Source organism: Gopherus flavomarginatus, chromosome 11, assembly GCF_025201925.1.
Source record: "Gopherus flavomarginatus isolate rGopFla2 chromosome 11, rGopFla2.mat.asm, whole genome shotgun sequence".
NCBI classification, from domain to species: Eukaryota; Metazoa; Chordata; order Testudines; family Testudinidae; genus Gopherus; species Gopherus flavomarginatus.
The window spans coordinates 5,688,993-5,701,891 of NC_066627.1; the positions used below are offsets into that span (position 1 = coordinate 5,688,993).

Sequence of the window (12,899 nt, forward strand, 5' to 3'; positions counted from 1 at the left end):
TGGTTCATACCAGAAGATGAAGGGAATTTTTTTCCTTCCCTTTTGCATTTGCAGAAAATGCTGCACTTGCTTCTGAAGATCTGTGTAACAAAGCTGAGATTTACATCGTCTTCTACAAAATTTGGCACTCCAGTTCCTTTTAATTTTGATGTAGACTGAGTATGCTGGTCCCTTAGACAGCTTTGAAAATGTCAGCCTTACAGTGTGTTAAAAAACAGGAAGGGATTTTTAGGAGCATTTCTATGATTTGTAGAACTCCAGATAGATAGATGTGGCTGTGTGGGGATGGGGAGAGACACAGACGTTCACAAAAGCCATGGAGCAAGCATGCAGATGTATTTGTAGATGTATGTCCATTCAGACTCACGTGTGATTCCTACAGCTGCTACACATCAATGTTCAGGCATTTGACCCCCTCTCATTTTTTTCAGAGCTGCCTTCACCTCCTTGTTCCTCAGCGTATAGATAGCCGGGTTCAGCATGGGCATGACCACATTGCCAAAGATCTGCACAGCAGTCATCAGCATTTTGCTTAGGTGGGGCTGAGTGTAGACCGGTGCGCAGGGACCAAAGAACAGCGTCACCATCACCAGATGCGAGGTGCAAGTGGAGGCCACTTTGCGCCACCCTTCGGCCGAATACATATTCAAGACAAAATAGATGATCCTGATGTAGGATGTGAGAATGAGGAGGAAGCAAGTTATGGGCACCAGACCAGTGTTTGTCAAGGTCACGGTCTCAATGATGTACGTGTCTGCACAGGCCAGCTTGACCACCGGGAAGATGTCACAGAAGAAATAGTCCCCCACATTGGATCCACAGTAGGGCAGCATGAAGGCCAGCCTGGTGAGAATGGTGGTGTGGAAGGAGCTGGTGATCCAGGTGCCAGCGGCCAAAAGGGCGCACACCCTCCGGTTCATGATGAGCCGGTAGCGCAGCAGGTGGCAGATGGCTACGTACTGGTCGTAGGCCATGACGGTGTAGAGTAGGCACTCGCTGCTGCCCAGGAAGTGGTAGAAGAAGATCTGGGACATGCACCCACCTAGCGAGATGACCCTACTCTGAAACCAAAGGTTTGTCAGCATTTTGGGAGTACTGATGGAGGAAAAACCAATGTCCAGCATGGAGAGATTGCAGAGGAAGAAATACATGAGGGTGTGCAAGCAGGGGTCAGTGAGGATGGCTGAGAAGATGAGCAGGTTGCCCAGCAGTGTGCAGAGGTAGAAGGCTAAGAAGATGATGAAGAGGATGGTCTGGAGGCCGTTGGCATCGGGGATCCCTAAGAGGATGAAATGAGTCACCACAGTGTGGTTGACCAGTCCCATGTGGGACTCATTCCTGGGTAGGGGAGAGAAATAATGTCAGTGAGTTACTGAAACAAAGAGACCTATTGTCATACAGCTGCAATGATCACTGTTCCTTCCACTGCCCCCCATTATTCACTGCCATTGGGAGCGGTGTATATTTCAGTCACTGGATTGCCAGTTGGGGTCATGGCCTCACTGGTCTGGCGCTGATCATAGAGAGAGAAAATATCTGCCTTGACGATTTTACTGTCCAGAGACAAAGAGACAATGGGGATGTCTATTCTATTCTATTCAAGTTCTTCTCTTCTCTCCTCACCTACTCCAATTTCTTCAGTTCTATTCTATCTAGGTCCTTACCCCCCCTCTCACCACAGTACCTCAGAGCCTTGCGTTTGTGGCTAGCGTTTCTCACTAGTAGTTTTTTCTCTCTCAGCTTTGAATGACCTGAGCTTTGTTAGAGCTGTGAGTTCTTTGGGGGTATTTATCAGAGTAGAGAGAGAAGGAAATGGAAAGAAGGAGAACGGGAAGAACCACAGCCAGAGGTGGTGGAGCTACGGGTGCTGGGAATTCGGCAGCACCCCCTGGCTTAATGTGGTTTTTATCATATCCAGGGTTCACAGTTTGGTTCAATGGCACTCAGCGCCCTCACTACACAAATTGTTCCAGGGCCCCTAGACACAGCTTGTCATCGCTGTGCAGTGAACAGCAGGCTGGGCTCTGTAGATGGGACAGGGGTTTTTAAAAGGTCAGATTTGAAGGACAACGATGAAGTGTCTGCATTTTTCCACCGAGTTTCCCAGGCAGGACAGTCACGGGAAGCAGAGATACTGGAGGGTTCTGGTTATGACAGATGGAGAAAGGAAGATAAATGATACAGAGAGAGGCAGGCAGCTACTGCACAGGTGTGGATGGCTGGACTGCTGGATCGATTTCTCTCTAAAGAAAATATTTGGCTGACACCTTCATCGGCATGAGGTAGAGACAGGCAGAGACTGAGGGACAGAGAGAGAAGAACTTTACCAAAGCAGGGGCCTTACACTGGTTGCACTGGGAGAGGCCGCTCCAGCTGATGGGAATTCTCCCTTTCTGTCTCCCGGTCATGACTCCTCTCTAGAACCATCCAGCTTTCTTATCCCAAACGGCCCATCGCCCAGGAGAGGTGCAGAACCTGGGTGCTTGGTATCCAACCAGGAGACCTAATCTGCAGCATATCACCCCACGCTGCTGCAGACCCCACAGCTTTTTCACAGCTTACAGCCTCCTTACAGCTCTCCCTGGTCTTTAAATCTCCAGCGGGCCCCTCAGGACCAGCATCCTAAATCCCAGTGAGGCTCCTGGTCTGAGAACTTGGTTGAGTCTCCAATTAATGGAGATTGGGCATCATTTCAGCTAACGCTCATGGACCTCTGGGACTGGCCCTCAGGCAGCCTCAGTAAGAGTAGTGTCATGGAACCAAATTGGCCAGATCTCCACCTCCACCAAGGTCCAGATTCAAGTCTTGCTCCCCTTGACCTGACTCCTGAGCAATTCCATTGGATTCCCTGGGGCTCCTTCCTCTCCCAGCCTGGCACTTGGTGAAAATCAGGAGTAACACTACTGGAATCACGGGAGCTCTGTAGATATCTACCAGCTGAGAATCTGCCCCAGCCATTGGAGAGGGGATGGGATGGGACTTTCATGCTTGTCTAGTCTCTCCAGTTCTGTGACACAAGCCAACAAATTCCCCCCAGGGACATGAAATAGGAGTAAACTGGGCCAGAGGTTGATCTGGAGGGCTCTGCATCCAGCACAGCTTTCTCCTGGGGTTGTATGTCCTGCTGTTCTCCTGCCCCCATCTCTGTGTCTCTGTGAACATAGGGATGTATTCATGCACTGGAGTGGTTATGTGTGAGGGTGAAATTCACCCCTGTGTAGATGGAGGACAGCCTACGTCCTGCATACGACTTCACATCACTGTTTACAAGATACCAGAGACTCCAAGAAGAGCATTGAGTCATTTGGGGTAGTACAATAGCTCCCAGCAACTCCAGCTTGATCCTGGTACTGTTGTCCTGGATGCCACTCAGACACAGGGCGAGACAGATCCTGCCTGTCAGAGCTCACTAGCTAACCAAACACAGTGAGAATTATCAGCCACATGTTACAAGGGGAAACTGAGGCACAGAGCTTTTCAGGGTGGGATTTTCAAAGGAGCCAGTCTCCCACAACTCATTCCAGTTCACTGGGCATTGGACTCCCAATTCCTACTGGCTGGATGAAACTCTCAATTGGATTGAATTGTCTAAGGTGAGAAAGGGAGGTTGTGGAAGAGCTGAGAATATGGTCCAGAGTTCCTGGGTTCCAGCCCGAGCACTGGCTGTAACACCCTTCTCTTTTCATGGGGATGACTCTTGCTCTGAGTCTCTCTAAGCCTCAGGCCTGTTCTCTTACCCTCCCCTCTGTGCAATCAGGGTTCAGGAGTCGGGGCCTTTAGAGCATTAGGGCTGATTTCACTGAACCAAAGCTGCTTCTTTACTAGCCAAGAAATTGGAATAATAGACCCACGCCTGGTCTCGGACCTCTACTGTGCATCTGCGCTAAGGGATCAGGAGTGGTTAGCTAAATAGGTGTGAAGTACTTTAATGTGGAGATATCCACAGACCTGACACAGAGAGGGATGTGAGAGACACAGGGCTAGATTAGGAGGGGTTCCAGCAATGATCTCATTGTCCTAGCACCGTAGTTATAATAAGGTCCCATGTGATTCCTGTAATCTCTCTCATTTCCTGCTCTTTCTCTGGGGGGCATCTTCCTTGGGAGACAGAATGCAGGGGCAGAAGCAGACGTGATAATTAGTCTCTGTAGATGTGTTCTACAACCCAACCCAGGCATAACATCCCATGGGGCTCAATGGCCGTTGAGGTTAATTAAAATGTTGTCATTTCTAACGAGTTCCCAGGTTGAGCCCTCTCACTGCTCTGGAGACCAGGTTCAGAGGTTACACTTGGCTTTCATGAGCTGAGTTCCGTATGTTGTTGCCATGAACACCAGAACCAGAACTGCCTTTGAGCATTTTAGTTTGTATTATCACTATTTTTATCATTGGTATTATAGTACGATCTACAGTCTGGACCTGAGACTTAGGCTGCTTTGTGCCACACCCTGCAGACACGTCTGAATGTGATACACCTTTAATAGCTGAGAGTGACAAAGGATTTAATTAGCTACGTATAAGATATGGGGACACTGAGTCACAAAGCAATTTAGTGAGTTACTGAAGGGCAATCAGAGATTCTTCTACAGAGACTGTACTGGAACCCAGACCTCCTGTGTCCCAGGTCTTTGTTTCACCCACAAGATAATGGTTTGCCAATAATTCCCACGGACTCTCTTCCTTCCACCCCTTAAACTGACTTTTCACTTTGCTGTCTGGTCACCTTAGTTGAGCTGATACAGTTCTCAGTTACAAAATACTATAGCCATCTTCTCGCCCTCCTTCTCCCTTTATGGCTGCCCTGTGCCCATGGCTTGAAGGTAAAGAGAGCTTTCCCGCTGTCCAACATCAGCTACTGCAGTTTTTAAAATCAATGTGCACAATTTCTGCACTGAACTTCCATTCCAGGTTTTCATTTCTCAGGCAGCATAGTCTGGATTTGTGGCTGTGTGGAGACTGGTTCCCTGGAGAAACAACAGAGAAATTTCAGGACAAACCCTCAAAGTGCAAAGGGGGCACTGCAGTTCAGGGAGTGGGGAGGGCAACTAAGCAGGGGGCGCTCTTCCGTCCAAGTCAGGGATTTTTCTCGTGCCGCAGTGTTGGACTCGCATGTGCTGCTCTGCAGATAGACGTGCCAGAGACCAGGCTCGTGGCATCTCGCTCAGATTCCTTGCACTTCTTTTCTTGTATTATTTGTTCATTTCAAGGCACAAGGTTAAACCCACATCCCAGCAGTCAGGGAGAATTCTGAACAACCCACTAAAGTTTCTGTTGTGTGGAAGGCCTGAGGCCCTGTTGCAGTAGGAGCTGCACCCACAGAAGGCCAGAGATAGCCCCTGTCACAAAGAGCTTACAAGAGAAATGGGTGGGAGAAAAGGATATTTTTTCCACCGTGTCTCAGGTGGGGAAGTGAACCCCAAGGAGGTGATGTCATTCTCCTAAGTTCCTGCCTCACCCTCATTAACCCTGGCGTGAATGTATTACCTGCTCCCTCACCCCAGCCCTCGGTAGCTTTATTGACCGCAAGCATTACCTGAACCCTAACATCACCCAACTGCCCTGGCTCAATCCGAGCAGATTTCCTTTCACCTTTTCCCCAGAGCTAACCCTAGGATAACACCAGTGCCCATCTCCTTCGCCCTGGGAAAACTCCCCTGACATCCATCCCAACCTTGACCCTGGAATAACTGCACCAACCTCCTCTCCACTCGGGATCTGGATCCGGAGTGATGGAAGCGCCTTAAAAGTGAGCAGCCCCTGGCACCCGAATAGTGGGCCAGCCACCTGTGCTGCCCATGCCCCTGACACCCCGCCCCCACATCACCTCTTCCCCCAATGCCCTGCCTCCACTCTCTCCTCTCTGCTCCCTCCCTGCATTGCTCGGGGTGCATTAAGGAGGAATATTCAGTCTCAGCACAGAGTTGATTTTACCTCTCTGTTTGGCACTGGCACGATCGCTGCTGGTAGAGTGTACCGTTCTGGTGTTCACAATTCCCGAAGGGGGGTGATAAATTGGAGAGGGTTCAGAAAAGAGCCATGAGAATAATTGAAGGAGTAGAAAATTTGCCTTGTAAGGATAGATTTAAAGAGTTTGAGCTATGCAGATGTGTGTAATAAGGCTGAGATGTTCAAAGTCCTCTACAAGGTTCAGATCTCCAAGGCCGGCTAATTTCAATGCAGATGGAGTGTGCATCTCCCTCAGGCTGCTTTGAACATGTCAGCCTTACAGTGTGTCAAAGACAGCTGGGGATCTTTAGGAGCATTTCCATGACTTGTGGAGCTCCAGATAGATTGATGGGGCTGTGTGGGGATGTGGGGGAGAGAGAGAGGCTCACAAAAGCCATGGAGCAGCCATGCAGATGTATATGTGGAGGTATCTCCACACAGAGCCACTTGTTATTCCTGCAGGTGCTGCACATCAATGTTCAGGCTTTTGGCCCCCTCTCAGTTTTCTCAGAGCCGCTTTCACCTCCTTGTTCCTCAGTGTGTAGATGGCCGGGTTCAGCATGGGCGTGACCACATTGCCGAAGATCTGCACAGCAGTCACCAGCACTTGGCTCAGGTGGGGCTGCGTGTAGATCAGGGCACATTGTCCGAAGAACAGCGTCACCACTGTGAGATGCGAGGCGCAAATGGAGGCCGCTTTGCGCCGCCCTTCGGACGAGTTCATCTTCAGGACGGAGAACATGATTCAGATGTAGGAAGCGAGGATGAGGTGGAAGCAGGTCACGGGCACCACCCCAGTGTTGGTCAAGGTCACGGTCTCAATAACGTATGTGTCTGCACAGGCCAGTTTGACCACCGGGAAGATGTCACAGAAGAAATAGTCCACCACATTGGACCCACAGTAGGGCAGCGTGAAGGTCAGGCTGGTGAGGATAGTGGAGTGGAAAAAGCTGGTGATCCAGGTGCCAGCAGCCAATAGGGCGCACATCTTCCGGTTCATAATGAGCCGGTAGCGCAGTGGGTGGCAGATGGCCACGTACCGGTCGTAGGCCATGACGGTGTAGAGTAGGCACTCGGTGCTGCCCAGGAAGTGGTAGAAGAAGACCTGGGACATGCACCCACCTAGCGAAATGACCCTACTCTGAAACCAAAGGTTGGTCAGCATTTTGGGAGTACTGATGGAGGAATAACCAATGTCCAGCACGGAGAGATTGCAGAGGAAGAAATACATGGGGGTGTGCAAGCGGGGGTCGATGAGGATGGCTGAGAAGATGAGCAGGTTGCCCAGCAGTGTGCAGAGGTAGAAGGCTAAGAAGGTGATGAAGAGGATGGTCTGGAGGCCGTTGGCATCAGGGATCCCTAAGAGGATGAAATGAGTCACCACAGTGTGGTTGACCAGCCCCATGTGGGACTCATTCCTGGGTAGGGGAAAGAAATAATGCCAGTGAGTTACTGAAACAAAAAGACCTATTGGCAGATGGCTAATAGGTTAATGGGGACATCTATTCTATTCTATTCTATTCTATTCTATTCTATTCATGTTGTTCTCTTCTGTCCTCACATACCCCAATTTGTTCACTTCTATTCTATCTAGGCCCTTTCCCCCCATTCTCACCACAGTACCTCAGAGCCTGCGTTTATGGTTAACGTTTCTCACTAGTGGTTTGTTCTCTTTCTCTCTCTGTCCCTCCCTGCAGAGGAATGGCCGTGTGTGCAGTACAGCACTGTGTTTTCATTTGTTGTTATAAATGCATGAGCTGGGACGTGTTTGCATTAAGAAAGATGGGTGGATGGATCATATAAACCAATGATTGTGTTGGTGAATGACCTCAGCTTTGTTAGTGCTGTGAGTTGTTTGGGGCTATTTATCGGGGTCCCAGAGGGAAGGAAAAGGAAAGAAGGAAAACGGGAAAAGCCACAGCCAGAAGTGTTGGAACTAGGGGTGCTGGGGGTTCGGCAGCACCCACTGGCTTGACGGGGTTTCCATCATATCCAGGGTTCACAGTTTGGTTCAATGGCACTCAGCACCCTCACTACACAAATTGTTCCAAGGCCCCTAGACACAGCTTGTCATCGCTCTGCTGTGAAAAGCAGGCTGGGCTCTCTAGATGGGACAGTGGCTTTTTAAGGTGAGATTTGAAGGACAATGACAAAGTGTCTGTTTGCATTTTGCCAGAGAGTTTTCCAGGCAGGAGAGCCATGGGAACGGGAGATGCTGGTGGGTTCAAATTAAGACAGATGGAGAGAGGAAGATAAATGATACAGAGAAAGGCAGGCAGGTTCTGTACAGGGGTGGATGGCTGGGCGGCTGAATCGATTTCTCTCTAAAGAAAATATTTGGCTGACACCTTCCTTGGCACAAGGTAGATTGACAGGTTCAGAGACAAACACAGACTGAGGGACCTAGAGAGAAGAACTTTACCAAAGCAGGGGCCTTACAGTGGCTGCATTGGGAGAGGCCACTCCAGCTGATTTCCTTTCTGTCCCCTGGTCGTGATCCTCTCTAGCACCATCCAGCTTTCTTATCCCAAATGGCTCATCGCCCAGGAGAGGTGCACAGCCTAGGTGCTTGGTATCCAACCGGGAGACCTAATCTGCAGCATATCACCCCACGCTGCTGCAGACCTCACAACTTTCTCACAGCTTACAGCCTCCTTACAGTTCTCATATAAAGATACAGTTCTTTATATCTTCGCCGGGCCCCTCAGGACCAGGACCCTAAATCCCAGTGAGGCTCCTGGTCTGAGATCTGGTTGAGTCTCCAATTAACGTAGATTGGGCATCATTTCAGCTAACGCTCATGGCCCTCTGGGACTGGCCCTCAGGCAGCCTCAATAAGAGTGGCGCCATGGAACTGAATTGGCCAGATCCTCACCTACACCAAGGTCCAGATTCAAGTCTTGTTCCCTCTGACCTGACTCCTGAGCAATTCCATTGGACCCCTGGTGCTCCTTCCCCTCCCAGCTGGCACCTGGTGTAAATCAGGAGTAACACCACTGCAATCAAGAGAGCTGTGTATATTTCTACCAGCTGAGAATCTGGCCCAGCCATTGGAGGGGGGATGGGATGGGATATTCATGCTTGTCAAGTCTCTCCGGTTCTGTGACACAAGCCAACGAATTCCCCCCCAGTGACGTGAAACAGGAGTAAACTGGGCTGGAGGTTCAGCTGGAGGGATCTGTATCCAGCACAGCTTTCTCCTGGGGTTGTATGTCCTGCTGTTCTCCTGCCCCCATCTCTGTGTCTCTTTGCACACAGGGATGTATTCATGCAGTGGTGTGGTTATGTGTGAGAGTGAAATTCCTCCCTGTGTAGATGCAGGACAGCCTATGTCCTGCGTACGACTTCACATCACTGTTTACAAGATACCAGAGACTCCAAGAAGAGCATTGAGTCGTTTGGGGTAGTACAATAGCTCCCAGCAACTCCAGCTTGATCCTGGTACTGTTGTCCTGGATGCCGCTCAGATACAGGGCGAGACAGATCCTGCCTGTCAGAGCTCACTAGCTAACCAAACACAGTGAGAATTATCAGCCACATGTTACAAGGGGAAACTGAGGCACAGAGCTTTTCAGGGTGGGATTTTCAAAGGAGCCAGTCTCCAACAACTCATTCCAGTTCACTGGGCATTGGACTCCCAATTCCTACTGGCTGAATGAAACTCTCAATCGGATTGAATTGTCTAAGGTGAGAAAGGGAGGTTGTGGAAGAGCTGGGAATCTGGTCCAGAGTTCCTGGGTTCCAGCCCGAGCACTGGCTGTAACACCCTTCTCTTTTCATGGGGATGATCCTCGCTCTGCGTCTCTCTAAGCCTCAGGCCTGTTCTCTTACCCTCCCCTCTGTGCAATCAGGGTTCAGGAGTCGGGGCCTTTAGAGCATTAGGGCTGATTTCACTGAACCAAAGCTGCTTCTTTACTAGCCAAGAAATTGGAATAATAGACCCACGCCTGGTCTCGGACCTCTACTGTGCATCTGCGCTAAGGGGTCAGGAGTGGTTAGCTAAATAGGTGTGAAGTACTTTAATGTGGAGATATCCACAGACCCCACACAGAGAGGGATGTGAGAGAGACAGGGCTAGATTGGGAGGTTTCCAGCAATGATCTCATCCTTCCATTTGCTGGTGTCCTAGCACTGCAGTTGTGATAAGGTCCCTCATGATTCCTCTAATCTGTATCATTTCCTGCTCTTCCTCTGGGAGGCATTTTCCTTGGGAGCTAGAATTCAGGGGCAGATGCAGACGTGATAATTAATCTCTGTAGATGTGTTATCCCCAACCCAGTCATAACACCCCACGGGGCGCAATGGCCGTTGAGGTTAATTAAAATGCTGACATTTCTAACGAGTACCCAGGCTGAGCCTTCTCACTGCTCTGAAGACCGGGCTCAGAGGTTACGCTTGGCTTGCATGAGCTGAGTTCCATGTGTCTTTGCCATGAAAACCAGAACAGGAACGGCTTTTGAGTATTTTACTTTATATCATCACTATTTTTATCGTCGGTATTATGGTACGATCTACAGTCTGGACCTGAGATGCAGGCTGCTTTGTGCCACACCCACAGAGACACAGAGTAAGAGACAGTCCCCATCTGAACATGATACACATCTAATAGCTGAGAGAGACAAAGGATTTAATTAGCTACCTATAACATATAGGGAAACTGAGTCACAAAGCAATTTAGTGAGTTACTGAAGGGCAATCAGGGACTCTTCTACAGAGACTGTACTGGAACCCAGATCTCCTGCATCCCAGGCCTTTGTCTTACCCACAAGATAATGGTTTACAAATAATTCCCACAGGATCTCTACCTTCTGCAAAATGCACCCCTCGAACTGATTTTTCATCTTGCTCTCCGGTCACCCTAGTTGAGTTGATACAGTTCTCAGTTACATAATCCTATAGCCATCTGCTCATCCTCCTTCTCCCTTTATGGTTGCCTCATGCCCATGGCCTGTCGGTAAAGAGAGCATTCCCACTGTCCATTACCATTTCCCGAGATTTTTAAAATCAATGTGCACAATTTCTGCACTGAACTTCCATTCCAGGTTTTCATTTCTCAAGCTACATAGTCTGGATTTGTGGCTCTGTGGAGATTGGTTGTTTGATTTTACCTCTTTGTTTGGCACTGGCATGACTGCTGCTGGTACAGCATCCCGTTCTGGTGTTCACAATTCCAGAAGGGGGCTGATAAATCTGAGAGGGTTCAGAAAAGAGCCATGAAAATAATTGAAGGAGTAGAAAATTTGCCTTGTAAGGATAGATTTAAAGAATTTGAGCTATGCAGATGTGTGTAATAAGGCTGAGATGTTCAAAGTCCTCTACAAGGTTCAGATCTCCAAGGCCGGCTAATTTCAATGCAGATGGAGTGTGCATCTCCCTCAGGCTGCTTTGAACATGTCAGCCTTACAGTGTGTCAAAGACAGCTGGGGATCTTTAGGAGAATTTCCATGACTTGTGGATCTCCAGATAGATAGATGGGGCTGTGTGGGGATGTGGGGGAGAGAGAGAGGCTCACAAAAGCCATGGAGCAGCCGTGCAGATGTATATGTGGAGGTATCTCCACACAGAGCCACTTGTTATTCCTGCAGCTGCCACACATCAATGTTCAGGCTTTTGACCCCCTCTCAGTTTTCTCAGAGCCGCTTTCACCTCCTTGTTCCTCAGTGTGTAGATGGCCGGGTTCAGCATGGGCGTGACCACATTGCCAAAGATCTGCACAGCAGTCACCAGCACTTGGCTCAGGTGGGGCTGCGTGTAGATCAGGGCGCATTGCCCGTAGAACAGCGTCACCACTGTGAGATGCGAGGCGCAAATGGAGGCTGCTTTGTGCCGCCCTTCGGACGAGTTCATCTTCAGGACAGAGAACATGATTCGGATGTAGGAAGCGAGGATGAGGTGGAAGCAGGTCATGGGCACCACCCTAGTGTTGGTCAAGGTCACGGTCTCAATAACGTATTTGTCTGCACAGGCCAGTTTGACCACCGGGAAGATGTCACAGAAGAAATAGTCCACCACATTGGACCCACAGTAGGGCAGCGTGAAGGTCAGGCTGGTGAGGATGGTGGAGTGGAAAAAGCTGGTGATCCAGGTGCCAGCAGCCAATAGGGCGCACATCTTCCGGTTCATAATGAGCCGGTAGCGCAGTGGGTGGCAGATGGCAACGTACCGGTCGTAGGCCATGACGGTGTAGAGTAGGCATTTGGTGCTGCCCAGGAAGTGGTAGAAGAAGACCTGGGACATGCACCCACCTAGCGAAATGACCCTACTCTGAAACCAAAGGTTGGTCAGCATTTTGGAAGTACTGATGGAGGAAAAACCAATGTCCAGCACGGAGAGATTGCAGAGGAAGAAATACATGGGGGTGTGCAAGCGGGGGTCAGTGAGGACGGCTGAGAAGATGAGCAGGTTGCCCAGCAGTGTGCAGAGGTAGAAGGCAAAGAAGGTGATGAAGAGGATGGTCTGGAGGCCGTTGGCATCAGGGATCCCTAAGAGAATGAAATGAGTCACCACAGTGTGGTTGACCAGCCCCATGTGGGACTCATTCCTGGGTAGGGGAGAAAAATAATGTCAGTGAGTTACTGAAACAAAAAGACCTATTGTCATATAGCTGCAATGATCGACTGCCCCCATAGACTCATAGACTCTAGGACTGGAAGGGACCTCGAGAGGTCATCGAGTCCAGTCCCCTGCCCTCATGGCAGGACCAAATACTGTCTAGACCATCCCTAATAGACATTTATCTAACCTACTCTTAAATATCTCCAGAGATGGAGATTCCACAACTTCCCTAGGCGATCTATTCTAGTGTTTAACTACCCTGACAGTTAGGAACTTTTTCCTAATGTCCAACTAAATCTCCCTTGCTGCAGTTTAAGCCCATTGCTTCTTGTTCTATCATTGGAGGCTAAGGTGAACAAGTTTTCTCCTTCCTCCTGATGACACCCTTTTAGATACCT

The 12,899-nt window shown here is 49.5% G+C and overlaps 2 protein-coding genes and 1 pseudogene across 2 annotated transcripts; all 3 read right to left on the minus strand.

The window, feature by feature from the left end:
* Positions 1 to 392: 392 nt before the first annotated feature.
* On the minus strand, positions 393 to 1,328 carry LOC127031757 (olfactory receptor 958-like). Its single transcript, XM_050918799.1, has one exon. The coding sequence runs from the start codon at positions 1,323 to 1,325 to the stop codon at positions 393 to 395; it is 933 nt and encodes a 310-aa protein (XP_050774756.1). The 5' UTR covers positions 1,326 to 1,328.
* A 5,090-nt stretch (positions 1,329 to 6,418) lies between these two features.
* On the minus strand, positions 6,419 to 7,354 carry LOC127031572 (olfactory receptor 958-like; annotated as a pseudogene).
* Positions 7,355 to 11,541: 4,187 nt separating this feature from the next.
* On the minus strand, positions 11,542 to 12,477 carry LOC127031758 (olfactory receptor 958-like). The gene has a single exon (XM_050918800.1). The coding sequence runs from the start codon at positions 12,472 to 12,474 to the stop codon at positions 11,542 to 11,544; it is 933 nt and encodes a 310-aa protein (XP_050774757.1). The 5' UTR covers positions 12,475 to 12,477.
* Positions 12,478 to 12,899: the final 422 nt, after the last annotated feature.